Genomic DNA, 16,366 nt, shown 5'->3' with positions numbered 1-16,366 from the left:
GCTGAGATTGTTGCTGCATTCTGTTACCTGAGCACCAACTGTTAGTCTAGAATAGGGAGGACTGTCTGTGAGCAGTGAGTTAGAGGGGAGGCTGGGGTTCGAGACAGGTGGGAACCTGGTTTAGAGAGGGACGAAAGTTTCCAGCCTGCATTTGGTGGATTTTCTACCAGGGGTTATTGGTGATTCTGGGGAACAAGCCGCTGTGTAATATTAACTGTACTTTATATTAACATGAAACATCTTTCTCTCACTCCTTCGCAGACTCTGCACTCACTGACCCATGTGAACATCACACAGTCCTGGAGGACACTTGGAGGAGCACGGATTGTATTGAGACTCAGTGCACCGGTCATCAGAATTGGAAGTCAGATGAGCATCTCACCCAAGGGTGGTACAGATTTAAAAGGTAACATGAGGGGAAATTACAGATAAACTCGTCGATAACCGAGGAGTAAATGTACAAAATACAGCAAAGCTTGCGAGTAAGAATGTGTACTGCAGGGAGACCGAGAACATCAGTCAGTACAATGGGGCATGGAGTTTATACAGGGGAAGGAGAAAAACTGCAGTTTGCAGAGAGAAAGAGGGAGATTAAAGGGAGATACCCAGGATAGAGTGGAATGTAGAACGGGTCTGAGTATTAACAGTTACTAATCTCCAAGCTCCTGCTTTAGCCCTAAACAGCTATTTAACCCCGAACCCTAACTTCAAGGGCAAAAAGACGGTGTGACCTTTCCCAGTCAGTCAGTTCCCAGTCGTTGTGTCAGTTAATAAGAGCCATCAGTTCAGGGTCTGACTCTGTGATTGTTGTTCCAGTTCTGGTGGATGGGAGATTCCCGAGACTCGGGTTCCAAAGCATCGCTGCTCCACACACGCCCCGGGCTGGTTAAAGGGTAATTTCAGACTTTATAATCTCAGATTTACATTCACTGTCCAGCACTGTTCAGTCGGTTGTATTATTCAATATTTATAAACCACATTTCAGGTTCTCATCCCACCGTGGGACAGGGAGAAGTGGAGAGGACAGTTTGTTTTACCAAGGATGGAAATCGCCGCTACGGGACCCTGGAGATAAAGATCAAAAACTGCACCGGTTACTTCGTTTATGAGTTGAAGCCAACACTCGGGTGGGACGCTGCTTATTGCACAGGTACATGGGGGGGGGGACAAAGGTCAGGAACTCGGGGGGTGAAAATATCAGGAACTCGGGGGCGCAAAGTTCAGGAACTCGGGGGAAAAAGGTCAGGAACTCGGGGGAAAAATGTCAGGAATTCGGGGGAAATGTCAGGAACTCGGGGGGTGAAAGGTCACAATTCGGGGGAAATGTCAGAAACACTGGGGGGCAACGGTCAGAATCTTGGGGGGCAAATATGTGGAACTTGGTGGTGGGGTAAAGGTCACTAACCTGTGGGGGGCAAAGGTCAGGAAATGGGGGGGTGCAAATTTCTGAAGCTCTGGGAGCAAATTTCTGGAAATCGAGCGGGAAAGGTCAGGAACTCAGGGGTCAGAAATCAGAAACTTGGTGTGGGGGCAAAGGTCCGAAATTAGGAGGGTCAATGTTCAGGATAATAGGAGAGGGGGCAACATTCAGGAACGCAGTGGGGGGCAAAGTTCAGGAGCTCGGGGGGGTGGCAAAGGTCAGTAACTCGGGGTTGGGATCAACGGTCAGGATTATGGTGGGGGGAAAAGTTCAGGATCTCGAGGGGCAAAGGCCAGGCACACGCAGGGGGGGGAAAGTACAGGAATCTGGGGGGAGAGAAGGTGAGGAACTCGTTGGGGAAAGTCAGGAACAGCCGGAGGTGTAAAAGGAAGGAACTCGGGGGAGAGGTCAAATATTCGGGGGGAGTGAAGGTCAGGAATGCGAGGAGTGAAAGGTCAGGCACTTGGGGGTGAAAGGTCAGGAACTCGTTGGGGCGGGGGGGAAAGCCAGGAACTCAGGGCGGTGGTGGAAGGTCAGGAACTCAGGAATGTAAGGTCAGGAAATCAGGATCCAAAGATCAGGATCTCAGGGTGGCGAATACCAGGAACATGGGGCGGTGGGTGGGTGGGTAAAGATCAGGGTCTCGGGGGGCAAAGATAAGGACTCGGGGGCGGTAAAAGTTCAGGAACTCGTGGGTGCAAATGTCAGGAACTCTGGGAGGCAAAGGTCAACAACTCGGAGGGGTAAATATCAGTAACTCGGGGCGGGGGCGCAGGTCAAGAACTACAGGGGGTGAGATGGTCAGGAAATCAGAGTTGGGGAGAGAAAGTCAGGAAGTCAGTGCGGGGGACTGTGTAGGAATGAAGCTCAAGTATTCGAGTGGGAGTAATGAAGGCCAGGTACTCGGGGGTTGAGGTGGAGTGATGGCCAATAGATCCTCCCTGAGATGCGGTGGTCAGAACTCAAGACAGTACTGCAGTTGGGGACTTACTGGAAGAGTGGTTGTGTAACCAGGACAAGGGACACTGTGAGGCCACTGATCAGATATCAATATCCCAGAAGCTGACTGCTGCTCACCCAATAACATTGTGACAGTAAAGGGACTGCGATGGTCTCTGTATTTAAATTGAATGTCTAGAATCACCAAGCGTCTGCTTGGCGAAGGCTTAGTGGAATCTTTACACGGGAGTGTGTTACTCTCCTCCCAGCAATCTATCTGGTGAAGTAGGGATAAATGGGACAATTTCGGGATGGCTGCATGTAACTAGTGGAGTGCCTCAAGGATCAGTGCTTGGGCCTCAGCTATTTACAATCTATATCAATGACTTAGATGTGGGGGCTGAGTGGAATGTATCCATGTTTGTTGATGATACAAAGTGGGAAAGTAATTCATTGAGTCATAACGGCTCAGAAGGAGACCTTTCAGCACATCGAGTCCGTGCCGGCTCTCTGTAGAGCAAACAAGTTATTCCCATTACCCCGCTCTATCCCTGTAGCCCTGCAAGTTTATTTCCCTCAAGTGCCTATCCAGTCTCCCCTTTAAAACTTTGACTGTCTCCGCTTCCAACAATTCCGTTGGCAGCGAGATCCTGGTCCTCACCACTCGCTGCGTAAAAAAGCTTTTCCTCACATCCCCCCCGTATCTCTTGCCCCTCTTGGCGGTGCAGACACGATGGGCCGAAGGGCCTCTTTCTGTGCTGTAAAACTCTATGACTCTAAAACTCTAAATCTTAAATCTGTGTCTCCTAGTCCTTGTACCATCAACTAGTGGGAACAGCCTTTCCCCGTATAGCCTATCCAAACCCATCATAATCTTGTTCACCTCTGTCAACTCACCAGTCAACTTCCTTTGCTCTAATGAAAATAATTCCAGCTTCTCCAACCTGTCCTTGCAGCTAAGATCCCCCATCCCCGGAACTATTCTGGTAAATCGCCTCTGCATCTTCTCAAGGGCCTTCATATCCTTTCTAAATTGTGGTGACCAGAACTGGATGCATTATTCCAGTTGTGGCCTAAACAGTGCTTTATTAAGCTTCCGCATAACGTCTATACTTTTGTACTCAATACCTCTATTTATGAAGCCCAAGATCCTATATGCTTTGTTAACCACTCTCTCAATATGTCCTTACCTTCAGGGACCTATGCACTTTAACTCCCAGGTCCCTCTGTCCCTGCAGGCTGTTTAAAACTGTGACATTAAGTGTATATTGCCTCTCCCTGTTCCTTCTGCCAACAGGCTTCACCTCACACTTCTCTGTATTAAATTCCATCTGCCACGTGTCTGCCCATTCTGTTAGCCTTTCTATGGCCTGTTGCCGTTGATAGGTGTCATCATCACTGTTTGCCACACCCCCAAATTTAGTGTCATCGACAAATTTAGATATTCTACTGTGTATTCCAGTATCCAGGTCATTTATATATATAAAAAAGCAGTGGCCGCAGCACTGACTCTTGAGGAACAGCACTGCCTACCATCCTCCAGTCTGAAAAACAGGCATTTACCTCAACTCACAGTTTTCTGTCCTTAATCCAATTCCTTATAATACAAGTTGCACTGACCCACCTATTCCATGTGCCTCAATTTTGTTAACCAGCCTTCTATGTGGTGCTTAGTCAAACACCTTCCGAAAATCCATTTAGACAACATTCATTTCATTCCCTTGATCAAACCTCTCTGTTACATTTCATAAAATTAAATTAGATTAGTCAAACAGGAACTGCTTTTTACAAATCCGTGTTGGCTTTCCTTAATTCACTTAAACATTGCCAAGTGCCGTTAACTTTTTCCTTGATTATTGTTTCTAAAACTTTACACAACAACGATGTTAAACTGACTGGCCTTAATTACTAACATTATCCTAACACCTTTTCTTGAACAATGGCGTCACCGTTGCCACATTTCAATCCTCGGGCACCTGCCCCGCATCTAGGGAAGATTGGAAAATTATGCAAAGCCCTTCCGCAATATCTTCCCCCAATTCTCTTAGCAACCTGGGATGCAAGCCATCTGTACCAAGCGACTTGTCCACTCTAAGTATGGCCAGGCTTTCTAGTACACCCTGTCTAACATTTTTTACCCCTTCCAATGCTTCTACCGTTTCCACTTCTACCGATATTCTGTCAGCATCCACCTCCTTAGTGAACACCGATATAAAGTACTCATTGAGTATTCTAGCCTTGCCCTGCGCCTCTAAGCATATATCACCATCGTTGTCTCTAATAGACACCACCCCGCCTCTTACACTCGCTTAATTTTTACATCCTGGTAGAAGATTTTTCAGTTCCCTTATATGTTAACCGCCATTCTACTCTCATGCTCACTCTTTGCCAATCTTATTTTAATCTTCCCATCCCCTCTCAACTTAATTTTAGCAGTGAGGAGGACGCAAGGAGGCTGCAAAGGGATATAGACTGATTAAGTGATTGAGCAAGTAGGTGGCAGATGGAGTAGATTGTGGGTAAGTGTGAAATTATCCCCTTTGATAGGAAGAATAGAAAAACAGCACATTTTTTTGAAAGGTGAGAGTTTAATAAATGTTGGTATTCAGAGAGATTTGGTGGCCCTTGTACATGAATTGATGAAAGTTGACCTGCACGTACAGGAAGCAATTAGAAAGGGATGGTAGCCTTTATTGCAAGCGGTTTGGAGTATAAGAGGAAGGAAGTCTTGCAACAAATATATAGGGCTTTGGTGAGCCCACACCTGTATCGCGCACAGTTTTGGTCTCCTTATCTAAGGAACGATATACTTGCCTTTGAGGGGGTGTAACAAATGTTCTCTAGATTGATTCCGGTGAAGATCGTGTTGTCCAATGAGGAGAAATTAAGTGGAATGTGCCCATATTATCTAATGTTTGGAAGAATGAGAGGTGCTCTCATTGACATTCTTAAAGGGCCTGACAGGGTAGATGATGAGAGGCTGCTTTACCCTGGATGGAGAGTATAAAGCTGGGGGTCATATTCTCAGGTTAAGGGCTCGACCATTTAGGACTGTGATGAGGAGAAATCTCTTCACTCTGAGGGTTGTAAATCTTTGGAATTCTCTACACCAGAGGATTGTGGATCCTCAGTTGATGAGTATATTCAAGACTGAGATTGATAGATATTTGGGCAGCAATGGAAACAAGAGATATGGAGATAGGGCGGGAAGGTGGTGTTGAGGTAGAAGATCAGCCATGATCTTATTGAGGAGCAGGCTCGAGGGGCAGAATGGTCCACTCCTGTTCCTACTTCCTATGTTTTTATGCCCATTAAAGTTCCAGTAAACACAGACCATTCCCCAATACTGACCATAACATGCTCAGACACTCCCCAGTTCCAATCTCCCAAACCCTTCATGGTCGGCAGCTGAAGACAAGTTATATTACAGCAGCAAAGGCCAGCTGGTTACCATGGGCCATGTAGAGATGTTTAATTATTTGTTTATCTCAGATAATTTCACGAAGTGTCTTTAATTTTGACTAATTTAAATAGACTGGAAGCGCTGGCTGGTTCTCCTGAGAACAAAGAATGCTAAGAGGAGATTTGATAGAGGTGTTCAGAATCATGAAAGGTTTATATAGTTAAAATAAAGCCAAACTGTTTCCACTGGCTGAAGGGTCGATAACAAGAAGGCATAGGTTTAAGGTTACTAGGGAAATAACCAGAGGGGACATGAGATAAAGCTTTTTTACACAACGAGTGGTTAGAATTTGGAAAGCTCTGCCTGATAGGGTGGTGGAAGCAGATTCAATAGTAGTCTTCAAAAGGGAATTGGATAAATAATTGCAGGAGAATAAATGCTGGGTAATGGGGAAAGAGCGGGGGAGTGGGAATAACATGGATTGTCCTTCAAAAGAGCCGGTGCAGACTCGATGGGCCGAATGGTCTGCTTCAGTGCTGTACTATTCCATGATGCTATGACACTCAGTGTTTCAATCAGAATATATATCATACAATTTGTATAATATATAGTTAAAATATATTTGATATTCAGCTTCCAAATTATAATATATTCAGTATTAATATATCCAATATATATTCAAATATATATATAGCTTATCAATGAAGAATTACAATCGAAAGTTATACTTAATCAAATTTCACACCAGGACTGAGATACCCTATGATATCTCTGACTGACCATCGAGTGTCCCTCACTATCTGCACTCAGTGTTCACCTGGGGACTGAGATAACCCATGATATCTCTGATTGACCATCGAGAGTCCCTCACTATATGCACTCAGTGTTCACCTGGGGAATGAGATACACCATGATATCTCTCACTGACCATCGAGAGTCCCTCACTATCTGCACTCAGTGTTCACATGGGGAATGAGATACCCCATGATATCTCTCACTGACCATCGAGTGTCCCTCACCATCTGCACTCAGTGTTCACCTGGGGCCCGAGATATCCTATGATATCTCTCACTGACCATCGAGTGTCCCTCACCTTCTGCACTCAGTGTTCACCTGGGGCCCGAGATATCCTATGATATCTCTCACTGACCATCGAGTGTCCCTCACCATCTGCACTCAGTGTTCACCTGGGGACTGAGGTACCCCATGATATCTCTCACTGACCATCGAGAGTCCCTCACCATCTGCACTCAGTGTTCACCTGGGGACTGAGATGCCCCATGGTATCTCTAACTGACCATCGTGTGTCCCTCACCATCTGCACTCAGTATTCACCTGGGGACTGAGATACCCCGTGATATCTCTCACTGACCATCGAGAGTCCCTCACCATCGGCACTCAGTGTTCACCTGGGGACTGAGATACCCCATGATATCTCTCACTGACCATCGAGTGTCCATCACCATCTGCACTCAGTGTTCACCTGGGGACTGAGATACCCCATGATATCTCTCACTGACCATCGAGTGTCCCTCACCATCTGCACTCAGTGTTCACCTGGGGACTGAGATACCCCTTGATATCTCTCACTGACCATCGAGTGTCCATCACCATCTGCACTCAGTGTTCACCTGGGGACTGAGATACCCCATGATATCTCTCACTGACCATCGAGTGTCCCTCACCATCTGCACTCAGTATTCTCATGTGGACTGAGATACACCATGATATCTCTCACTTACCATCGAGAGTCCCTCACCATCTGCACTCAGTGTTCACCTGAGGACTGAGATACCCCATGATATCTCTCACTGACCATCGAGTGTCCCTCACCATCTGCACTCAGTATTCTCATGTGGACTGAGATACCCCATGATATCTCTCACTGACCATCGAGAGTCCCTCACCATCTGCACTCAGTGTTCACCTGAGGACTGAGATACCCCATGATATCTCTCACTGACCATCGAGAGTCCCTCACCATCTGCACTCAGTGTTCACCTGGGGACTAAAATACCCCATGATATCTCTCACTGATCATCGAGAGTCCCTCACCATCTGTACTCAGTGTTCACCTGGGGACTGAGATACCCCATGATATCTCTCACTGACCATCGAAAGTCCCTCACCATCTGCACTCAGTGTTCACCTGGGGACTGAGATACCCCATGATATCTCTCACTGACCATCGAGAGTCCCTCACCATCTGCACTCAGTGTTCACCTGGGGACTAAAATACCCCATGATATCTCTCACTGATCATCGAGAGTCCCTCACCATCTGCACTCAGTGTTCACCTGGGGACTGAGATACCCCATGATATCCCTCACTGACCATCGAGAGTCCCTCACCATCTGCACTCAGTGTTCATCTGGGGACTGAGATACCCCATGATATATCTCACTGACCATCGAGTGTCCCTCACCAACTGCACTCAGTGTTCACCTGGGGACTGAGATACCCCATGATATATTTCACTGACCATCGAGTGTCCCTCACCAACTGCACTCAGTGTTCACCTGGCTACTGAGATACCCCATGATATCTCTCACTGACCAGCGAGTGTCCCTCACCATCTTCACTCAGTGTTCACCTGGGGACTGAGATTCTCCGTGATATCTCTCACTGACCATCGAGAGTCCCTCACCATCTGCACTCAGTGTTCACTTGGGGAATGAGTTACGCCGTGATATCTCTCATTGACCATCGAATGTCCCTCGCCATCTTCAATCAGTATTCTCCTGCGGACTGAGATACCCCATGATATCTCTCATTGACCATCGAGTGTCCCTCACCATATGCAATCAGTATTCACCTGCGGACTAAGATACCCCATGATATCTCTCACTGACCATCGAGTGTCCCACACCATCTGCACTCTGTTCAAAAGCTCAATCTGCAGGTGCAGGAGAAGGTTCCCAAATTTTGGAGGTGCCCGCGGGGACTGCAGCCTGAAACTTACTCGGGCAAAGGCGTTCTGAAGCTGGGACGTAACAGTTAATGCAGAACAGAGAGATCAGTCTGTGAGGACGGAGGGAGAATGTGAGAGTCAGCCGGACATCCTCCGTCTCTGTATTACTAGAAGTAAAATGTAGCACAACTCTTAGAGCTACAGAACAAAGCCTGCTTTGCAGATTCGCTAAATTCCAGCTTTGAATGTGCAGCTTTTCTATTGGACGAAGTGAAGCTGAGGTTATTGCTGCATTCTGTTACATGAGAGGTTAGTGTTAATCTAGAATAGGAAGGACTGTCTGTGAGCAATCAGTTATAGGGGAGGCTGGGCAGGGAGACAGATAGAAACCTGGTTTAGAGAAGGAGGCAAGTTTCCAGCTTTTATCTGGGGTATTTTCTACCAGAGCGGAGAGTGAGACTGGGGTTATTGGTGTTTCGGGTGTAACAAGCCGCTGTGTAGCATTGACTGTACTTTATATTAATATTAAACATCTTTCTGTCACTCAGTCGCAGACTCTTCATTCACTGACCCGTGTGAAAAGCACACAGTCCTGGAGCAGCCCTGGAGGAGCACGGGCTGTATTGAGACTCAGTGCTCTGACAGAGTGAAGTGTGATTGGGATGTTGCCTACGGATGGTACAGATTTAAAAGGTAACGTGAGGAGGGAAATTACAGATGAACAGATGATCGATAATTAAATATACAAAAGCGAACAAAGCTTGAGAGTAGGAACGAAAACTACAGGGAGAACGGGATCATCATTCAGAACAATGGAACAGGGAGTGGATAAAGGGAAAGGGGAACAACAGAACTCTACAGAGAGAAATAGGGAGTAAAGGGAGATACCCGGGATAGAGGAGAATATAGAACCGGGACAGGGATTAAAGGGAGATACCTGGAACAGTGGGGAATATAGAACGGGGACAGGGAGTAAAGGGTGATACCTGGGATAGAGAGGGATATAGAACGGGTACAGAGAGTTAAAGGTGATACCCGGGATAGAGGGGAATATAGAATGGGTACAGAGAGTATAGGGAGATACCCGGGATAGAGGGGAATATAGAACGGGTACAGAGAGTAAAAGGTGATACTCGGGATAGAGGGGAATATAGAATGGTGACAGAGAGTAAAGGGAGATACCCGGGATAGAGGGGAATATAGAACGGAGACAGAGAGTAAAGGGAGATACCCAGGATAGAGGGGAATATAGAACGGGGACAGAGAGTAAAGGGTGATATCCGGGATAGAGGGGAATATAGAACGAGGACAGAGAGTAAAGGGAGATACCCAGGATAGAGGTGAATATAGAACGGGGACAGAGAGTATAGAGAGATACCCGGGATAGAGGGGAATATAGAACGGGGACAGAGAGTAACGGGAGAAACCAGGGATAGAGGGGAATATAGAACGGGGTCAGAGAGTAAAGGGTGATACCCGGGATAGAGGGGAATATTGAACAGGGACAGAGAGTAAAGGGAGATACACGGGATAGAGGGGAATATAGAACGGGGACAGTGAGTAAAGGGAGATACCCGGGATAGAGGGGAATATAGAACGGGGACAGAGAGTAAAGGAAGATACCCGGGATAGAGGGGAATATAGAATGGGGACAGAGAGTAAAGGGTGATACCCGGGATAGAGGGGAATATAATACGGGGACAGAGAGTAAAGGGCGATACCTGGGATAGAGCGGAATAAAGAATGGGGACAGAGAGTAAAGAGAGATACCCGGGATATAGGGGTACATAGAACGTGGACAGAGAGTAAAGGGTGAAACCTGGGATAGAGGGGAGTATAGAACGGGGACAGAGAGTAAAGGGTGATACCAGCGATAGAGGGGAATATAGAACGGGGACAGAGAGTAAAGGGAGATACCCGGGATAGAGGGGAATATAGAACGGGGACAGAGAGCAAAGGGAGATACCCGGGAGAGAGGGTAATATAGAACGGGGACAGAGAGTATAGGGAGACACCCGGGATAGAGGGGAATATAGAACGGGGACAGAGAGTAAAGGGAGATACCCGGGATAGAGAGGAATATAGAACGGGGACAGAGAGTAAAGGGAGATACCCGGGACAGTGAGGAATATAGAACAGGGACAGAGAGTAAAGGGTGATACCCGGGATAGAGGGGAATATAGAACGGGGACATAGAGTAAAGTGAGATACACGGGAAAGAGGGAACATAGAATGGAGACAGAGAGTAAAGGGAGATACCCGGGATAGAGGGAATAAAGAACGGGGATAGAGAGTAAAGGGAGATACCCGGGATAGAGGGAATATAGAACGGGGATAGAGAGTAAAGGGAGATACCAGGGATAGAGGGGAATATAGAACGGGGACAGAGAGTAAAGGGAGATACCCGGGTTAGAGGGCAATATGGAACGGGGACAGAGAGTAAAGGGAGACACCCGGGATAGAGGGGAATATAGAACGGGGACAGAGAGTAAAGGGAGATACCCGGGATAGAGAGGAATATAGAACAGGGACAGAGAGTAAAGGGTGATATCCTGGATAGAGGGGAATATAGAACGGGGACAGAGAGTAAAGGGAGATACCCGGGATAGAGGGGAATATAGAACGTGGACAGAGAGTAAAGGGTGATACCTGGGATAGAGGGGGATATCGAACGGGGACAGAGAGTAATGGGTGATACCGGGGATAGAGGGGAGTATAGAACGGGGACAGAGAGTAAAGGGAGATACCCTGGATAGAGGGGAATATAGAACGGGGGCAGAGAGTAAAGGGAGATGCCCGGGATAGAGGGGAATATAGAACGGGGACAGAGAGTAAAGGGAGATACCCAGGATAGAGGGAAATATAGAACGGTGACAGAGAGTGAAGGGTGATACCCGGGATAGAGGGGGATATAGAACGGGGACAGAGAGTAAAGGGAGATACCCTGGATAGAGGGGAATATAGAACGGGGACAGAGAGTAAAGGGTGATACCCGGGATAGAGGGGCATATAGAACGGGGACAGAGAGTAAAGGGGGATACCCGGGCTAGAGGGGAATATAGAACGGGGACAGAGAGTAAAGGGCGATACCTGGGATAGAGCGCAATAAAGAATGGGGACAGAGAGTAAAGGGAGATACCCAGGATAGAGGGGAATACAGATCGTGGACAGAGAGTAAAGGGAGATACCCGGGATAGAGGGGAATATAGAACGGGGACAGAGAGTAAAGAGAGATACCCTGGATAGAGGGTAATATTGAACGGGGACAGAGAGTAAAGGGAGATCCCCGGGATAGAGGGGAATATAGAACGGGGACAGAGCATAAAGGGAGATTCCCGGGATAGAGGGGTATATAGAACGGGGACAGAGAGTAAAGGGAGATACCCGGGATAGAGGGGAATTTAGAACGGGGACAGAGAGTAAAGGGAGATACCCGGGATAGAGGGGAATATAGAACGGGGACAGAGAGTAAAGGGAGATACCCGGGATAGAGTGGAATATAGAACGGGGACAGAGAGTAAAGGGAGATACGCGGGATAGAGGGGAATATAGAACGGGGACAGAGAGTAAAGGGAGATACCCGGGATAGAGGGGAATATAGAACGGGGACAGAGAGTAAAGCGAGATATCCGGGATAGAGGGGAATATAGAACGGGGATAGAGAGTAAACGGAGATACCCGGGATAGAGGGGAATATAGAACGGGGACAGAGAGTAAAGGGAGATACCCGGGATAGAGAGGATATAGAACGGGAACTGAGAGTAAAGGGGGATACCCGGGCTAAGAACATAAGAACATAAGAAATAGGAGCAGGAGTAGGCCAATCGGCCCCTCGAGCCTGCTCCACCATTCAATAAGATCATGGCTGATCTGATCCTAACCTCAAATCTTCTGTCACTCTGCATCCACCCGAACCCATGTGATCTCCCGGGAGAGGCGAAAAACCAGATAAAGACCCAATGGCCAATTTGGGAGAAAAAAATCTGGGAAATTCCTCTCTGACCCATCTAGGCGATCGAAATTCTTCCAGGAGATCACTCTGTCCCTATATTTTCTACAGTACTTACCTTCTGTAAAGGCGATCTCCACCCCAGCCAGGAACAGGAATAAAACCATCTCCTGAAATCTAACAGAATTAGAACACAGTAGGAGCAGAACAAGGCTACACGGCCCCTGGGCCCGCTCCACTACCCACAGGGCCATGACCATTCCGAACCCAGACTCATGTCCAATTTCCTGCCCGCTCCCCGTAACCCTTTATTCCCTTTACTTCTAGGAAACTATCTATTTCTGTTTTAAATTTATTTAATGATGTAGCTTCCACAGCTTTCTGGGGCAGCAAATTCCACAAACCTACCACCCTCTGAGTGAAGAAGTTTCTCCTCATCTCAGTTTTGAATGAGCAGCCCCTTATTTTAAGATTATGCCCCCTAGTTCTAGTTTCACCCATCATTGGGAACATCCTCACCGCATCCACCCGATCAAGCCCCTTCACAATCTTATATGTTTCAATAAGATCGCCTCTCATTATTCTGAACTCCAATGAGTAGAGTCCCAATCTACTCAACCTCTCCTCATATGACCACCCCCTCATCCCCGGGATTAACCGAGTGAACCTTCTTTGTACTGACTCGAGAGCAAGTATGTCTTTTCTTAAGTATGGACACCAAAACTGTATGCAGTATTCCAGGTGCGGCCTCACCAATACCTTGTACAACTGCAGCAATACCTCCCTGTTTTTATATTCCAACCCCCTAGCAATAAAAGCCAACATTCCATTGGCCTTCTTGATCACTTGCTGCACCTGCATACTAACTTTTTGAGTTTCGTGCACCAGGATCCCCAGATCCCTTTGTACTACAGTACTTTCCAGTTTCTTGCCATTAAGATAATAACTTGCTCTGTGATTTTTCCTGCCAAAGTGCATAACTTCACACTTTCCAGTATTGTATTCCATCTGCCAAATCTCTGCCCACTTACTTAGCCTGTCTATGTCCCTTTGCAGGTTTTTTATGTCCTCCTCACTCACTACTTTCCATCCCATCTTTGTATCATCTGCAAACTTTGATATGTTACACTCGGTCCCCTCCTCCAAATCGTTAATATAGATAGTAAAGAGTTGGGGACCCAGCACTGACCCCTGCGGAACACCACTAGTTACTGGTTGCCAATCTGAGAACGAACCATTTATCCCAACTCTCTGCTTTCTGTTAGAGAGCCAATCCTCCACCCATGCCAGAATATTACCCCCAATCCCGTGATTTTTTATCTTGAGCAATAATCTTTTGTGTGGCACCTTGTCAAATGCCTTTTGGAAGTCTAAATACACTACGTCCACTGGTTCCCCTTTATCCACCCTGTATGTTACTTCCTCAAAAAACTCAAGCAAATTTGTTAAACATGACTTCCCCTTCATGAAACCATGCTGAGTTTGCCCTATTAAATTGTGTTTATCCAAATGTCCCGTTATGTCTCCTTAATAATGGACTCTAACATTTTACCAACCACAGATGTTAGGCTAACAGGTCTATAGTTTCCAGCCTTCTGCCTACTACCCTTTTTAAATAATGGTGTTACGTTAGCAGTTTTCCAATCTGCCGGGACCTTTGCTGAGTCCAGTGAGTTTTGGAAAATTATTACCAATGCATCCACAATCCCTACCGCTACTTCCCTCAAGACCCTGGGATGCAAGCCATCAGGTCCAGGGGATTTATCCGCCTTGAGTCCCATTATTTTACCAAGTACCACTTCCTTAGTGATTTTAATTGTATTTAGTTCCTCCCCCCCTAGAGCCCCCTGTTTGTCCAGTGTTGGGATATTCTTAGTGTCCTCTACTGTAAAGACTGATACAAAATAATTGTTCAGTGTTTTTGCCATCTCCATGTTTCCCACCATTAATTTCCCGGTCTCATCCTCTAAGGGACCAACATTTACTTTAGCCACCCTTTTTCTTTTTATATAACTATAGAAACTTTTACTGTCTGTTTTTATATTTTTTGCTAATTTACTTTCATAATCTATCTTCCCTTTCTTAATCAATCTTTTTGTTATTTTTTGCTGTCTTTTAAAGACTTCCCAATCTTCCATCCTCCCACTAGATTTGGCTACCTTATATGCCCTTGTTTTTAGTCGGATACTATCCTTAATTACTTTACTTAGCCACGGATGGCTATCTTTTCTTTTACACCCTTTTTTCCTCAGTGGAATATATATTTTTTGGAAGTTGTAAAATAACTCCTTAAATGTACACCACTGGTCATGTACCGTCTTACCCTTTAATCTATTTTCCCAGTCCACTCTCATTAATTCCGCTCTCATACCTTCATAGTCTCCTTTATTCAAGCTCAGCACGCTTGTTTGAGATCCAACCTTCTCACCCTCTAATTGAATATGGAACTCAACCATGTTATGGTCACTCATTCCAAGGGGATCCTTTACTAGGACATTTTTAATTAATCCTGTCTCATGACACAGGACCAAATCTAAGGTTGCTTGCCCCCTGGTCGGTTCAGTTACATACTGCTCAAGAAACCCATCCCTAATACACTCAATGAACTCTTCCTCAAGGCTGCTCTGCCCAATTTGATTTGTCCAGTTAATATGATAATTAAAATCCCCCATAATTATCGCTGTTCCCTTATTACAAGCCTCAACTATTTCCTGATTAATACTCCGTCCAACAGAGTTGCAACTGTTCGGAGGCCTATAGACTACACCCACGAGTGTTTTTTTCCCCTTATTATTCCTTACCTCCACCCAAACTGTTTCACTATCGTGCTCCTTTGACCCAATATCATTTCTCTGTATTATAGTGATTCCTTCCTTTATTAACATAGCCACCCCACCTCCTCTCCCTTCCTGCCTGTCCTTCCTGATTGTTAAATAACCTGGTATGTTTAATTCCCAGTCATGGTCACCCTGCAGCCATGTTTCTGTAATGGCCACAAGATCATACCCATATGTCATTATTTGTGCCGTTAACTCATTCATTTTGTTACGAATGCTACGTGCATTCAGATAAAGAACTTTCAAATATGTTTTGTAACACTTAGTTTCTGTTTTTTCCCTTTTTAGTACTTTACTTTTTACTCCATACCGTCTGTCCCTTCCTGACACATTCTGTTTTTTAATTCCCCCACTGCTACCTAAGTCTATGACCTTCTCTGTTGTCATTTCTATGATTTGCTCTCTAGAAACCTCCCCCCCACTAATTAGTTTAAAGCCCTCTCTACAGCCCTAGTTATATGATTCGCCAGGACTCTAGTCCCAGCACTGGCCAAGTGGAGTCCGTCCCAACAGAACAGCTCCCTCCTGTCCCAGTACTGGTGCCAGTGTCCCAAGAAGCAAAACCCATTTCTCCCACACCAGTCTTTGAGCCACGCATTTAACTCTTTAATTTTATTTATCCTAGCCAAATTCGCTCGTGGCTCAGGTAATAACCCAGAGATTATTACCCTTGAGGTTCTGTTTTTTAATTTGGCCCCTAGCTGCTCATACTCCTTTAACAGAACCGTCTTCCTTGTCCTATCGACGTCGTTTGTACCAACATGGACCACAACAACTGGATCCTCCCCCTCCCACTGCAAGTTTCTTTCCAGCCCAGAAGAGATGTCCTTAACTCTGGCACCAGGCAGGCAACACAGCCTTCGGGACTCCCGCTCTTGACTGCAGAGAACCCTATCTATCCCCCTAA

The 16,366-nt window shown here is 46.2% G+C and overlaps 1 protein-coding gene across 1 annotated transcript in view; it reads left to right on the top strand.

Annotated features, from left to right (window-relative positions):
• Positions 1-230: 230 nt before the first annotated feature.
• LOC147085603 (uncharacterized) overlaps positions 231-16,366 on the top strand; it is a gene marked incomplete at its 5' end in the record, with an annotated part of 38,478 nt that continues 22,342 nt past the window's right edge. Inside the window, 4 exons of the mRNA XM_085979150.1 lie at positions 231-406; positions 817-893; positions 986-1,150; positions 9,222-9,366. Coding sequence (XP_085835276.1) covers positions 231-406; positions 817-893; positions 986-1,150; positions 9,222-9,366 — 563 coding nt within the window. The remainder of the gene's footprint in view (positions 407-816; positions 894-985; positions 1,151-9,221; positions 9,367-16,366) is intronic.

This window comes from Somniosus microcephalus, unplaced genomic scaffold (assembly GCF_052327205.1).
Source record: "Somniosus microcephalus isolate GS21.2 unplaced genomic scaffold, FLI_Smic_1.0 unresolved_chr8, whole genome shotgun sequence".
NCBI lineage: Eukaryota > Metazoa > Chordata > Chondrichthyes > Squaliformes > Somniosidae > Somniosus > Somniosus microcephalus.
The sequence above is the reverse complement of the archived record's forward strand: the minus strand, read 5'-3'. Positions and strand labels throughout refer to the sequence as shown.